This window comes from Mesoplodon mirus (assembly GCF_964341445.2).
Source record: "Mesoplodon mirus genome assembly, chromosome: 16".
Lineage (NCBI taxonomy): Eukaryota > Metazoa > Chordata > Mammalia > Artiodactyla > Ziphiidae > Mesoplodon > Mesoplodon mirus.
In genome coordinates this window covers 7,918,715-7,930,993 of record NC_138992.1, presented here as the reverse complement: position 1 = coordinate 7,930,993, position 12,279 = coordinate 7,918,715, and the positions used below count along the sequence as shown (strand labels likewise).

The window sequence follows — 12,279 nt, the reverse complement described above, 5'->3', positions numbered from 1 at the left end:
CCCACACTGGGCTATTCCATTCAGCAAACGCCTGGAGCAGCGGGCTTGTGTCTCCTCCAGCCTCCTACGATGCATCTATGCTTGATTTCACACTCCCTCTGCTGGCCCGTAGAGTGGTCCCCATTGGACAGATGAGGCAGCTGAAGTTCAGAGAGGTTGGGCGACTTTGCCACAGTCACACAGCAGGGAGAAGGCACGGGTGCATCTGAGGAGAGGCTGTCTCTCCATGTCCTGAACATCTGGGCACTTGGTTCAAGGCAGACACTAACACAGGAGGCGTCTTTTTAGGACTGAAAACATCTCCTGAGTGGAAACCAAAAGAGATGGCACCGAGGTACAGCCCTCACAGAAAAACGACAGACACACCCAAACAATAAAATAGCTCTTCTTTATTCACTTTGATTCGGATCATTGGAAATGTTCAACAATAAATTAAAAATAAAAACAGAGCAGAGGCTGAGGAAGGCAGACTCTTGCCAACTTCATTCAAAAAGCATCCAGATGAACAAACATTTAGCTGCAAAACATGGGAGTGAGGCAATGGGGGGCAAAGAAAGCAGATTTTAAAACACCACCAACCAACCCAACAAGATTGCAAAGAGGAAAAAGTGCTCAGGAAACTTTGGCTTTGACATGAATTCAGTTAAGTGCTAACGTGATGGTGCACCCATATCCACCTTACCGGGGCCCAGTGAGGGCTCCCAGGTTAAAGCTGATGTCTGGACCAGGACGTTGGGCAGGAGGGCGACAATGGCAGTTCAGAAGCTGAGCAACGGGGTCAAGTTCAACACGAGAACAGACCTCTGATGGTCTGGGAGGGAAACAGGAGGCCAGAGGCTGGCTGCATGTAGGAAATGCAGTGCTTTGGCTAAGGACAGGCTATGTGATGCTGCTTTGCCTGGCCCGCTGTGCCTCCTACAACCTCTTCTTTTTTTTGAAGAGGTGTCGTGGACTGCCCCCCAGGAGGGCTCAAAACTTGTTAGCCCAGACCCCAGGAGAGGATGACCAACCAGTGGCCTGAGGCCACGTCTGCTGCAAACCAGATTCCATGATGGACACAGTGACGTCCCCGAACTCTTTGGAGGAGCGAGGACAGTTGCTGGTCCCTGATGGCACGTGGCTGGAGTCCAGCCATCTCTGGCTTCCCTGGAGAAAGCATTTCCGACCACAACCATGAGACGGAGAGTGCCCTCTTTTCAGTTTTCCACTTTTCCTTTGGGTTCAGGCTGCCTTGAAGAGAACAGTTAAAGCAAACATCACAGTTCTAAATATTCTCTGCGATTCTATTCCACCTTTGATCCAGAGGCCCAGATTGCGTCGAGGTAGGATTGGCCTCTCGCTGGTCCTTCTGGCCACGGCAGAGCCTGGGATGCCATCAAGTCCCCGAACCCACCCCCACTCCCTGCGACAAAAATCCTCTCCCCCCTTCTAACCTGGCTTCTCTCTTTTAGGTCCTATTTCCTTGGATCTGGCTTCTCCCACTAAGCCCAGCCCACGTGGTTTGCTGGACGATGCCTGATAAAGCCAGGGTTTCAAAAGGCATCAATTCAAGAACTTTTTTCTCTTCCCTAGATTACTACAAACCCACCCTCCTTTCTTCCCCTACAGGTGGGTGACGGCAGGGGCTCCAGGGGTCTTGTGGCTGCAGGCATTGCTTTGCTCCAGCTGAGAAAGCAGCCTCTGCACTCCCTGGGGGAGTCAGATGTCTGGGATGTCGGTGACATCTTTCTCCCTCATCAGTTCAGCCTTTTGGCTTCAGGCTCAGCAGTGATTGTTGCAAGCTTTGTGCCTGGGGCTGGTCTCCAAGGAGCTCTCTGTCCGCGGGGTGGACAGGGCCCTGGGCTGGGATCCCGGAGCCCCGGGGAGCCCAACTGCGTATACTGTTCATGCAAGAGCCTCCTCGTGTGGGTGCTTCTCGTCCTCCAGCCGATGGCCAAATCCCCCTGGGAAACACTCTTGTCCAGTTCTCAGCCACCTTTACCCCGTTATGGGCCCCGCTGGTTTAAGGCAATGGTGCATTAATCCCGGCCACAATGGCTGGCTGGATTCGGTTAGGTAGCCGTTGTTAAGCCACAAGATGATGTCTGTCCCAGCTCTGGGAAAGCATGATGCTATGTCCTCCACTGGAAGGATGGTGTGAGAAGGCCGAGGTTACAGCTTGCCTCGGGTCACCGTGGGCAGCCTGAGAACGAAGCCCGGTGGTGAGAGGCTTGTAGTCCGAAACCTACACCGACTACGGCTCTTTGAGGGGCTGGATGAGCCTGGCTGGGAAAGCCCACCTCTAGATATTATAACGTGGAGCCAAGAACACCCTATTTTGGCTCAAAATCTGTTTCACAATTGGTTCACTTTTGCAATCACTTGCCTTCTCTGGCGGTGCTTTTCTCATCTGTAAAATGGGATCCAAGGGCTGAAAGACATCTCACAGTGAACAGCCTAGTGGGAAGGAGAGGTGGAGTGGGGACCAGGCGGCCGACCCAGGTGGCGTGCAGCTCAGCTGTGGACACCTGTCTGCTCTGGGGACCTGACTCAGCACATCCAGGAAAGTTGGGTGCTCTCTCTGACCCCATCATCCTGAACAGACTTGGCTTTCAGGAGAAGGAGAGAGTGAGCTCAGGGGTCAGCCCACACCACTCCCTGCGCCAGTGTCCATTTCTGCAAGGTTTGTCCCTGGGATTAATCAGCCAACCAGCACGTTTGCTGAATTCTTCACGTCAAGTACTCCCATGAGCTCTAGCCTCTGAGGATTTATGCTCAGAATAATGACCTCACAGCAATTTACAAGCCTTTTATCAGTCAAGAGGGTCTTCAATTTTGCAGAATTTTAAAGCTGGAACAGGTTTTTGTTTGTTAGCTTTTAAAAAACACTTTCTGGATCCTGAATCTTTGAGAATCAAATAAAAACTGGAACCTCTCTCCAGGAAAATACTCATATACAGGGACTCAGGGGAAAAACAAACGTGGTGTGTGACTTCTAGGGATGCTTGTGAATGCCCGTTGCTATCTGTGGTCCGTGACCTTCATAATTCCTCCCTCCCCATTTGCAGAGGGAGAAAGTGAGGCTGGGGAGGGCAGGACTTATCCAGAGGGCTGCAGGGAGCAGCAGAGGCAGGCTCCTGGCTTCCCAGACCAGGACACGGTCACAAGTCCTCAAAGTATCAGTGGCCTTTTAGAAAACGCTCTTGACAGAAAAAACGGACTGGTTTTTTTTGTTTGTTTGTTTGTTTTGTTTTGATTAAATGTCAGCAACTGGAGCCAAAGCTCCCTGTCCTTTTACGCCTGTGACTCCACTCCCCACCCGGCCCCAAGACAGTGCCGCTGCGTTTGGGATTCCTAGCCTGAGGCTCAATCTAAGCCCGTAATGAGAGAGAAGAAAGGTAGGACTGGGAGAGAAGGAGGCACAGAGCATTCTACAAGCCTACCGACCTGACACCCCAGGATCTGCCCACCAGCAAGCCCTCAAGCCCTAGACACCACGGTACCCCAAGTCTGAGGATTCCTACAAAACTGGCTTTGAGCGCCCACACCCCAGCTGCCAGCTGAAGCGAGAGCAATTGAGTCACAAAGTGCAGATGATGTCAGCTGAATTTTAAAAACAAAACAATAAATAATCAGGAAGGCGGACAAGGAAGGAAGAGCAGCTGGGACGTGAAGGATGAGGTATGACTTCTTCCCTGTGATGGTCACATTCCTAGGATGACCCTGCAACCCCCAGGACACCACACAGGTGGCCAGGAGGGATCTGGCCCAGAGCGTAGACCCCTGGGGGAAACTGCTGGCTGGTGGCGGCCTCCTGCACAGCTCTGGAAGGTGACGGGCACCAAATCCAGCAGTCTGTGAAAATAAGAATGGACAGTCCATGGCTGATGGGCCTCTGGATGGAGCCAAGTATCATCCGAGCTTTATTCCAACTCAGACGCTGGCTCAGGAAACTAGAAAACTGTCCCCAGCTACAGAGTCAGGGGAGTACACGGCTGCGGTGCCCTTTCCCAAGTCGGGGCTTTTGCCTCATTTCAGCCAAGTGCATGCATCTCTCTCGCCAATACAAAGGCACACGGAAGGCGTCAGATCTTCTCTCAGCCATCATGATAAACACAAAGATTGATTACTCAAGGGAACAGCAGCTTGGGAAGGAGACATCTGGATATTTAGAGTCTCTGAAGACCTTTGAGTGAGGAGCCCTCCTGGCCACCATAACTCAGCTGTGGGCAGAAAGGGGAGGCGTGGTGGTCCTACCATGTGAGGGAGGCCCCACATGGCCGTCCTGGGGGGTCATCCTCACCCAGGAACTTCCCAGCGAGAATCAGAGACCTGGCCCCAGACCCCTCCGCAGAGGAGAGTCTCTGTGCATCCTCCCCAGGAGACCATCCTCTTCTTTAGAATGCGGGAATCTTCAGATTGGACCTCTCCCCAGTCTCCCCACCTTCCCCAGCCCGGAACAGCAGCGAGAGGGGTGTCCCCACCCCAGAATGGTTCTGAGACTTGCTCTGCAGCCCTGGCAGGGCTCGGTGACCTTGCTGAGTAGATGCTGTCAATTGGGGTGCAAGAGGCTGCGAGGGGCACCTGGACACACCCCTAAGGCCGGCCCTCCGAGTTCCCAGAGCACAATGGCTCCGGCGAGAAGCTGGAGCCGGATGTGGAGAGGTGTGCTCCGGTGCATCTGTCCTCAGCCCTTCACAGCGTCATCTTCCCTTAAAGATCCGGATTTTGTTGATGGATGCCAAGGCGGCCGTCACATTGGACTCGAAGTCCCCGTCGTGCACCCCAGTCTTTCGAAAAGCCCCTGCCGATGGGTTGTTTTCCCAATAGTGGTGCCAGTTCCCTCTGCTGTCCGCCCCGAAGCCGTACAAGTCCACCTGCCGGGGCAAAGCACAGGTGAGAACTGGACAGCAGGGCTGCAGGTGGACCCTCTAACAAAGAGAGCCGGCAGACACCCCCGGAATCTGTAAACACCACTTCCAAGGATTCACATAAACCCCTCCCCAGGAGCCTGGAACTCCCAGAGGCTTGGTGAAGCAAAGGCAAGTTGAGTAAAAGTCAAGTCCAATGCCAGAAGGCACAGTGGGGGACCACTGCTTGTGGGTGGCCCTGAGGGTGTTGGGTCCGCCTCTGGGGAGGCACAACCTCTTCTCCAAGGCTTGAGGAGCAGGGCTTCGAAGCCCAGCAGCCTACCCCAAATCCCAGCTCTACCTCTTGCTGATACATCCTGCAAGTGCCAAATCACTTCTCTGAGCCTCACTTTCCTCATATGGAAAATGGGGCCAAGAGTGAGGACCACAGTGAGGTGGGCGGTAGGTGCGGATCCCTGTCTTCCCTTAGGCGAATACCCATCTGGTCCAGGGGTCCTCACTGTCCGGTGGGCAGGGCAGCGGGGAGTGCTTCTTACGCATGACAAACTTTTACTGAGCACCTATTCTATGTCAGGTGCTGCATTAACTCCATCAGAGTTCAGGCGGATGCTGGTGCAATCAGGGATGCAGGATTCAGGTTTCAGCCCCTGGCGCTCCTAAATTCTAACAAGCACCAACCGAGCCCCCGTGGGGGACAGGGGCTAACGCCGGGGCTCCCTCAGCACAGAGGACGCAGGGGCAGGAGGCCGGAGAGAGCAGAGAGAGCTCTTTCGAGCAAGGGACGCTTGAACTGGGTCTTGGAAAATGAGCAGAAGGTGACCAGGAAGGGACAGGAGGAGGGGCTTCCAGGGAGAGGGAAAGCTATGTGGGCCGCAGCATGGCAGACAGCTTTCAGGGGCGGGGACCCACCAGGGGCAGGAGACAGCTCCGTGGCAAGTGCAGCCTTTTCCGAAAATGCCAGCAGGGACACAGGCCCGCCCCAGAGCACGCGCTAAGGGATGGGAGGGGCATTTCTGAGGCAGAGGCCCACGGGCTCTTTGACCAGCCAGCTGGAGGTAGGGGCTTGGTGGGGAGATGCGAGGCAGGTGTGGTTTCTGGGGTGAGGGGCAGGTGAAGATGGTGGCAGAACAACCGAGGCAGAGACGGTGGGTGGGCCTTGCTACCCCCTCGACCCCTCCTCCCTGCAGTGTCCACTGATGAGCCTGATGGGGCGAGGGTGGGGTTGGGCTGTACGTGACAAGAAGGGACAGTGGAGTGCCCTGCCTGAACCCAGGGCCAGGGGAGAAGCAGGGGGCACTGCGGTCCCCGTCCTGCTTCACTGTCCAGGGGCAGCGAGCACCCCAGATCATTGATGGAAACCCAGGCCCAGGCTGGCGGACGGTGAGGCGAGTCCACGATTGGAAACACACGGTTGGCAAAATCACTGATTCTCAACCTCCGTGAACGGTGGAACCCCTGGGTGCCGGGTTCCCAACCTCAGGAATTCTGGTGGAAGTGGGCTGGGCTGGGGCCTGGGGGCCGGCATTTAGCTCCGCAGATGATCCTGATGAGCAACTGAGATCAAAACCACAACCCCAGACAGCTCCCCCGATTATAATATACTCCTGGGGACAAGATATGCTTATTTTGCCCCCAGATCAGATCTGAGCTTCCATCTGCTGGGCCAGGCTCTGCCTTGGGACCTCACACACCAAGAGAACACGGTTACTCCCCAAAACTTCCTGTGTGGGAGACAGTGCAAGCCTCACCGTAGAGACAGGATTGGAGCTTCTAGAAGAGACAGGCTATGCCGGGGCCGGGAGGGGGGATGGGGGTCTGCCTGACTGCAGGCGCTCTCGCCGCCCCTCTTGAGAACACGGAATGAGGAGCCCTCGGTCCCCGACCCCCTGCGGGGGGCAGGCAGGCATGGGGGAGGGGGTCCTACCTCATCACAGATGTGTAGTGAGAAGATGACCGAGAGGATGCCGGTGGATGGGTACCGCCCGTGGCCCTGCAGCCAGGTGTCGAAGACATACTTGATGAAGGCTGGGTGGTAAATCAGGATCTGCGGGAGGGGAGGACACGGTGAGGGGTCTGGAGAAGGATACCAGGCATGTGTTAGGGGCCACACGCTACTGTAACCTCAGGGGACCCTGTGTGACCGGAACTCATAACCCTGCACTTGGGGTGGGGGGTTTACGTACTAGTGGAGGAGATGGACCGTGACCTAAATCACAGAGACACAGAGGACGCTAGAAAAGAATGACGAGACTGTGGAGACAAACAGAGCAGAGGAAGGAGATAAGGCGCTGGGGTGAGAAGGCTTGCAGACAAGGTGACATCTGAATTACAATCCAATGAGGCCAAGGAGTGGGACAGAGGCTGCAGGAGAAGGTTCCAGGGAAGAGCATGAGCTGGGGGACAAGGACACTCCTGTCACACTGCAGGAAGGCACCGAGCCACCCGTTCTGCCTAACATGGGCCTGAATGATCTCCAGTCCCTAAAATGACCCCACATGCCAGCTCTCCCTCTCCTCATGTTACAGATGAGGAAACCGAGGCTCAGAGAAGCTAAGTGACATGCTCAGTGTCACACAGCCACCATCGGGAAGACATCAGCTCCAGCCATACAGTGAACTAGCTGTGTGTCTCTGGGCAAGTTACCTGCCCTCTCTGAACTCGATCTCTCCATCTACACATGACAGTGTATACAAAGGTCTGGTGTGGTGGACACTTCATTTCCTCCATCCCTCTGCCCTTTGCCCACGTCTTAGCCAACCCCATTCCCGGGCCCACTGGGGAAGGTGCAGATATGGAGACAGGTGACGAGGTCTGGCTTTGAGATGCTCATGCTGTGGGGCAGTGGTTCTCGAACAGCACCAGAATCCCTGGGGGGCTTGTAAAAACCCAGCGTTTCTGATTCAGCAGATCTGGGGTGGCCTGAGGATCTGCATTGGTGACAAGCTCCCGGGTGGTGCTGCAGGTCCAGGCGCCACGCTTAGGGAACCTCTCCAGTGTTCGTCTCTCCACTCTCTAAGTGGAGGGCCACCCCCCCACCAGCCCGGGGTCCCAGGGGCTCTCCGCCGCCAGATGCTGGCAGAGCGGGGAGATGGTGCTCTCTGCCCTCACGCGGAGCCTTGAAAGCAAGGCTGAGCTCAGAGGACAAGGCACCTGAGCCTCGACTCACCTTATCCTTTTTCACCTTGATCTTCGTGGGGACAGGAATGTAGGTGCTGCGGGAGGACAAGGCAGGTGGTTAATGCGGGAGGGGGCTGGCGGCCTGGGCATCAGCTGGTAGCGGCAGCTGGAGAGGCAGGTGGGGCAAGCGGGAAAGCACACTCATTCCCCAAGGGACCCCACCTCCTCGCAGTGGCCCATTATGGACACCAGAGGGCGATCGTGGCTCATTCGAGGACCTGCTGCTGCATTATGCCGCCTTCTCCCAGAAAGTTTAAGAAGGGGGATTGCTCCAAGCCGTGCACACAACACAGGAAGCACGGAGCCCACAACACCCATCCCCCGCTGCTGGGACGCTGGCTGATAGGCCCACAATCAATGGCCCCCTTTTCATCTGCAAGATTTCACGTGCCCCCAAGATGACGGTATACGTGCCTGGCCACCTGGCCTCACGTTGCATCTACCTCGGGGACAAGTCACGTTCCAGCCTGTGGGACCAGGAGGAAGGAGCCGGCAGCGGAGCCCTGGCTGGTCCAGCTCCACCCCTGGCTGAGCCCGCTTCCCTCACTGCCCTCCTCCTCCGAGCACAGCCCCCCGGTTTCCCGCACCCAAATCCCTCGGGCTTCCTATTCCTAACCAGGCCTCAGACAAGGAGCCTTTTGGCCATCTGGGCACTAAGCCACTTCTCTTCAGGCAGGTGCGAGCCTGGCTCTGCGTAGGGGCCAAGTGGAGGCTGGAGGTCATGAGAAGGACTAGCGGGAATTCACTGAGACCCGTGCCAAGTGCCCGGAACAAATCAGAAGATGTGAGCTCCTCGGTGCTAAAGGCAGCCGGAGCCGACGTGCTCCGCGCCCAGTCTCCCCGCCCACCCCGCCCAGCGCAGCCGGGGCCATTTTGACGGTTTGATAAGCGGGGGTGGGCGGCGGCTGCCATCAACAGGGAGCACCCCAGAGATGAGGACGGGGTCACAACTAACACGTGCTGTGCCCTTTCCAGCGGGGCTCCCTCTCCCGAGGGGTTTCCAGGGTGTCTGGGGAAGCAAACCTGGGAGGTCTATTCGGGGGAGCGGGAAGTCGCGAGGAAGAGGAAGGCCTGAGCTCTGGGTGCATCGGGGTGATGGGAGGAGGGGTCCCAAGAAGAGCCGGAGGGTCTGGAGGCGGCCGGGGGGCTGGGGCTCTGCCCTCCAGGAGGAGGCCTGGGGAGGGGAGGTGTTCCGGGGGAGGAACAGCACGAGCGTAGCTGTAGGGGGTGGCGGGGGGCTCAGAGGCCCTCACACAGCAAGGAGCAGCAGCGGGACAAGCAGTGACCCTCATCCAGACGCCCCGAGGGGACTTACTGGGAGATGGTGCCTGTGGTGGTAGCGCTGACCACCCACTGCAGGTCGATGGTCTTGAAGGGGACCAGGACCATGCTGACGTTCTCCGCCAGCTCCCGGAAGCTCTCGGGGTACACGAGGTGGTGGGTGGTCTTGCTGCCCACGTCGGCCTCGAACCCTGCCGTGGGGGCCTTGTTCATCCTGGGAGAGGGAGGGAGAGAGGACAGGCATCACACTGGGGCACCGATGCTGAGGGTCAGCTTCAGCTCTGTGAGGCTGCGCTGTGCCCCTTCCACTGGGCCCCAACTTACGCATCTGTAAAATGGGGGCGATTGCGGCACAGCTCAGAGGCTTTTGCAACCTTTTTCTCATTTATGATCTCGAGGGAGCCTGACCACCGCCACCATCGATGGCCTACTCCGTCCTGGTCCAGTGACGCACATCACTGACGCTTAATGATGACGGTGTCCAGTACATACTTTATGGTCCTATTCTTATGGCCAAAGAAGTCTGAGTGCAAAGAATGTATCCCAGGACACAGAGGAACCCAGAGGCAGCCTTGAACTCAGGGCCTGTCTGACCCTGAACCTGACTCTTTCCCCTTCACCATGGACATTCCTACTGGACACCAGGTACACTGAGGCTCCCTGAGGCCAGGTAAGTGGTCTAAAGACATAAAGTCAGAGACCAGAGAAACAGCGGATGGTTCTAGAAGGCGCCTATGCTTCTCACCTGAGTCACTGGTGCCCCTGGGTCGAGTGACTGGTGTGGGGATGACAAGAAACGCGGGAGAGACGTGGGGCATCTTCCTGGAATATCCATTTTACTTGGTGACAGGGAAACATATTTTACATTAAAAGTATATAGTTATGTTATGGCCTAGATGGCAAAACAGAGATGGCTTTTGTTTTATTTATTTTTTTTGGCTTGTGCAGCTTGTGGGATCTTAGTTCCCAGACCAGGGATCGAACCCCGGCCCCTGGCAGTGAGAGTGCCGAGTCCTAACCACTGGACCGCCAGGGAATTCCCAGACAGGGATGGATTTTAAAGATTAAACAAGAGTCCTCAAGTTAGCCTTGCCCTCTGGCCAGGCCTCTCAAGGCCAAGCTCCCAGTCCCCTGGGTGCCTCTGTGTATGGTTTCCTCTCTCCATCCAGAGAGGCCCTGTTGGTCCATCTGCAATGCAGATGGGGAAATTGAGGCCCAGAGGGGGCAGGGAGGGGCCCGAGGTCCCCAGGTAAGGCTGGGTATACCCGGACTGGGGTCTTGACCTCCTGACGCTGAGCCATGAAGCCCCCTGCAGCTCCAGGGGCCCGGAGGGCAGCGGGGCGGCCTGGGGGGGTGAGGGGCTGGCACTCACCTGAGCACGAAGTCGTGACTGTCTATCTGAGGCCCGTACCAGGACTCTCTCAGGTTGCCAGAGTTGCCCACGACGGCACAGCGCCGACAGCCCACCAAACTCTTCTCCAGCAGGGGGTCCACGTTCCCGGGCACCACCTGGAACAGCTCCTTGATGGTGTCATTCAAGTTACTGGGCTGCTTCTCCCGCTGGAGCCTCTGTGGGCGGAGGATGCAGGACACAGTCAGCCTGGATGTGTCACCTTTGGCCCCCGCTGCTGGGCCCTGAACCCCCTGTGGTTGGTGACCCAGCCCCTCCCAAGTACCCTTCTCTCCGCTGGGCACCAGGAGAGGCAGGCGGCTCAGACAGCCACCTCCCCTGCCACGAGCCCAAGGGCCACTCAGGGAGATGGGAAGGCAAGAGATCACTCACTCATTCTACAAAGGTTTATTGAGCACCTACTATGTGCGAGGTACAGCTCTGGCCTCGACGCAGTGAGACTGGCTGGTATGAGTAAAGCACATGGGAGAAGGGTCGGGTGACCCTCCACGCTCGCCTCCCCTCCCCTCTGTTCCCCTCACCCTCCCGCCTCTCAGCTCCCACAGCCCCAGGACCACCGGGCTCCAGCCAGACTCAAGAGTCAGCCCTTTGCTGGATGCATCAAGGAGTCCAATGTCTGCTTAACAAATTGTTTTCACACCCACACCCAAGGTCACCTGCCCTGGGACCTCTCTGACCCACAGGTGGAGGCAAACACCGGGTTTATCCTGAGGGTGACCAGCCACCTGGTTGGCCCAGGGGTTTCCCTAGAAGCAGGAATCTCAGTGCTAAAAATGGGACGAGCGGGTCGCCCTATTGAGCCCTCTCTCTGTACACCCACATCCATCCACTGCCTCAGGGGGAGCTCGGCCACGCTGCATGGTGACCACTCGCTGAGGCACATTACTCCCCCACTCAAGAGTGAAACCTGGAGAGATTTCCTAAGATCCATCGCATCTGCCTGTGTCACCAAGCCACAGGGCTGTGTCACTTCAAAGGCAGATGAGAAAGGATGCTCTGGGGCCCAGGTCGGTTGAGCACGTGTCCCGAATCCAAAGCAGGATTTGAAACCAGGCTTTTATAAACCCACCTTGAAGTCTCTCCCGCAACATCACCCCTGCCTCAGAGCCCTGGAACCTTGACCTTTGGAAAGCCCAGTCCCTGAGCTTGGGGAGGGGTAGGTGGCTGTGGGGTGAGTCCCACCAGTCACTCCCAGCCCCAGGGACAGGAGAGGGGCTGGGTGAGAAAAGTGAGGCTAGCAGCTGCTTTGGCCACTGTCTAGGAGGTCAGTGACGGGGGGGATTGCGTAGGGAGATCCCCAGGCGTCTGCATCTGGTCCCCACCTGGCATTGGAGGAATCAGCATCCCCAAGGAGAGGCACACCAGGAGACCTGGATGGCCCTCTAGATAAAACCACCTAGCATCTCCTCTAGCCTAAGACACTCACATGCTGCGAGAGCCACAGGCAACGACATCAGGACCGCAGACACACTTCTACTTAGAAACATCACTGGTTACAATAAAAGAAAAAGGGAAAATAGCAAGCGTTGGTGAGGACGTGGAGTATCTGGAACACTCGGG

General features: G+C 56.8%; 1 protein-coding gene across 2 annotated transcripts in view; it reads right to left on the bottom strand.

The window, feature by feature from the left end:
* Positions 1–369: 369 nt before the first annotated feature.
* ST3GAL1 (ST3 beta-galactoside alpha-2,3-sialyltransferase 1) overlaps positions 370–12,279 on the bottom strand; it is a 114,520-nt gene continuing 102,610 nt past the window's right edge. For both annotated transcript variants that reach the window (XM_082601581.1, XM_082601580.1), the window contains exons 4-8: positions 10,681–10,877; positions 9,343–9,522; positions 8,017–8,062; positions 6,775–6,894; positions 370–4,856 (exon numbers count right to left, since the gene is read on the bottom strand). In XM_082601581.1, coding sequence (XP_082457707.1) covers positions 4,683–4,856; positions 6,775–6,894; positions 8,017–8,062; positions 9,343–9,522; positions 10,681–10,877 — 717 coding nt within the window. In that variant the 3' untranslated portion in view covers positions 370–4,682. The remainder of the gene's footprint in view (positions 4,857–6,774; positions 6,895–8,016; positions 8,063–9,342; positions 9,523–10,680; positions 10,878–12,279) is intronic.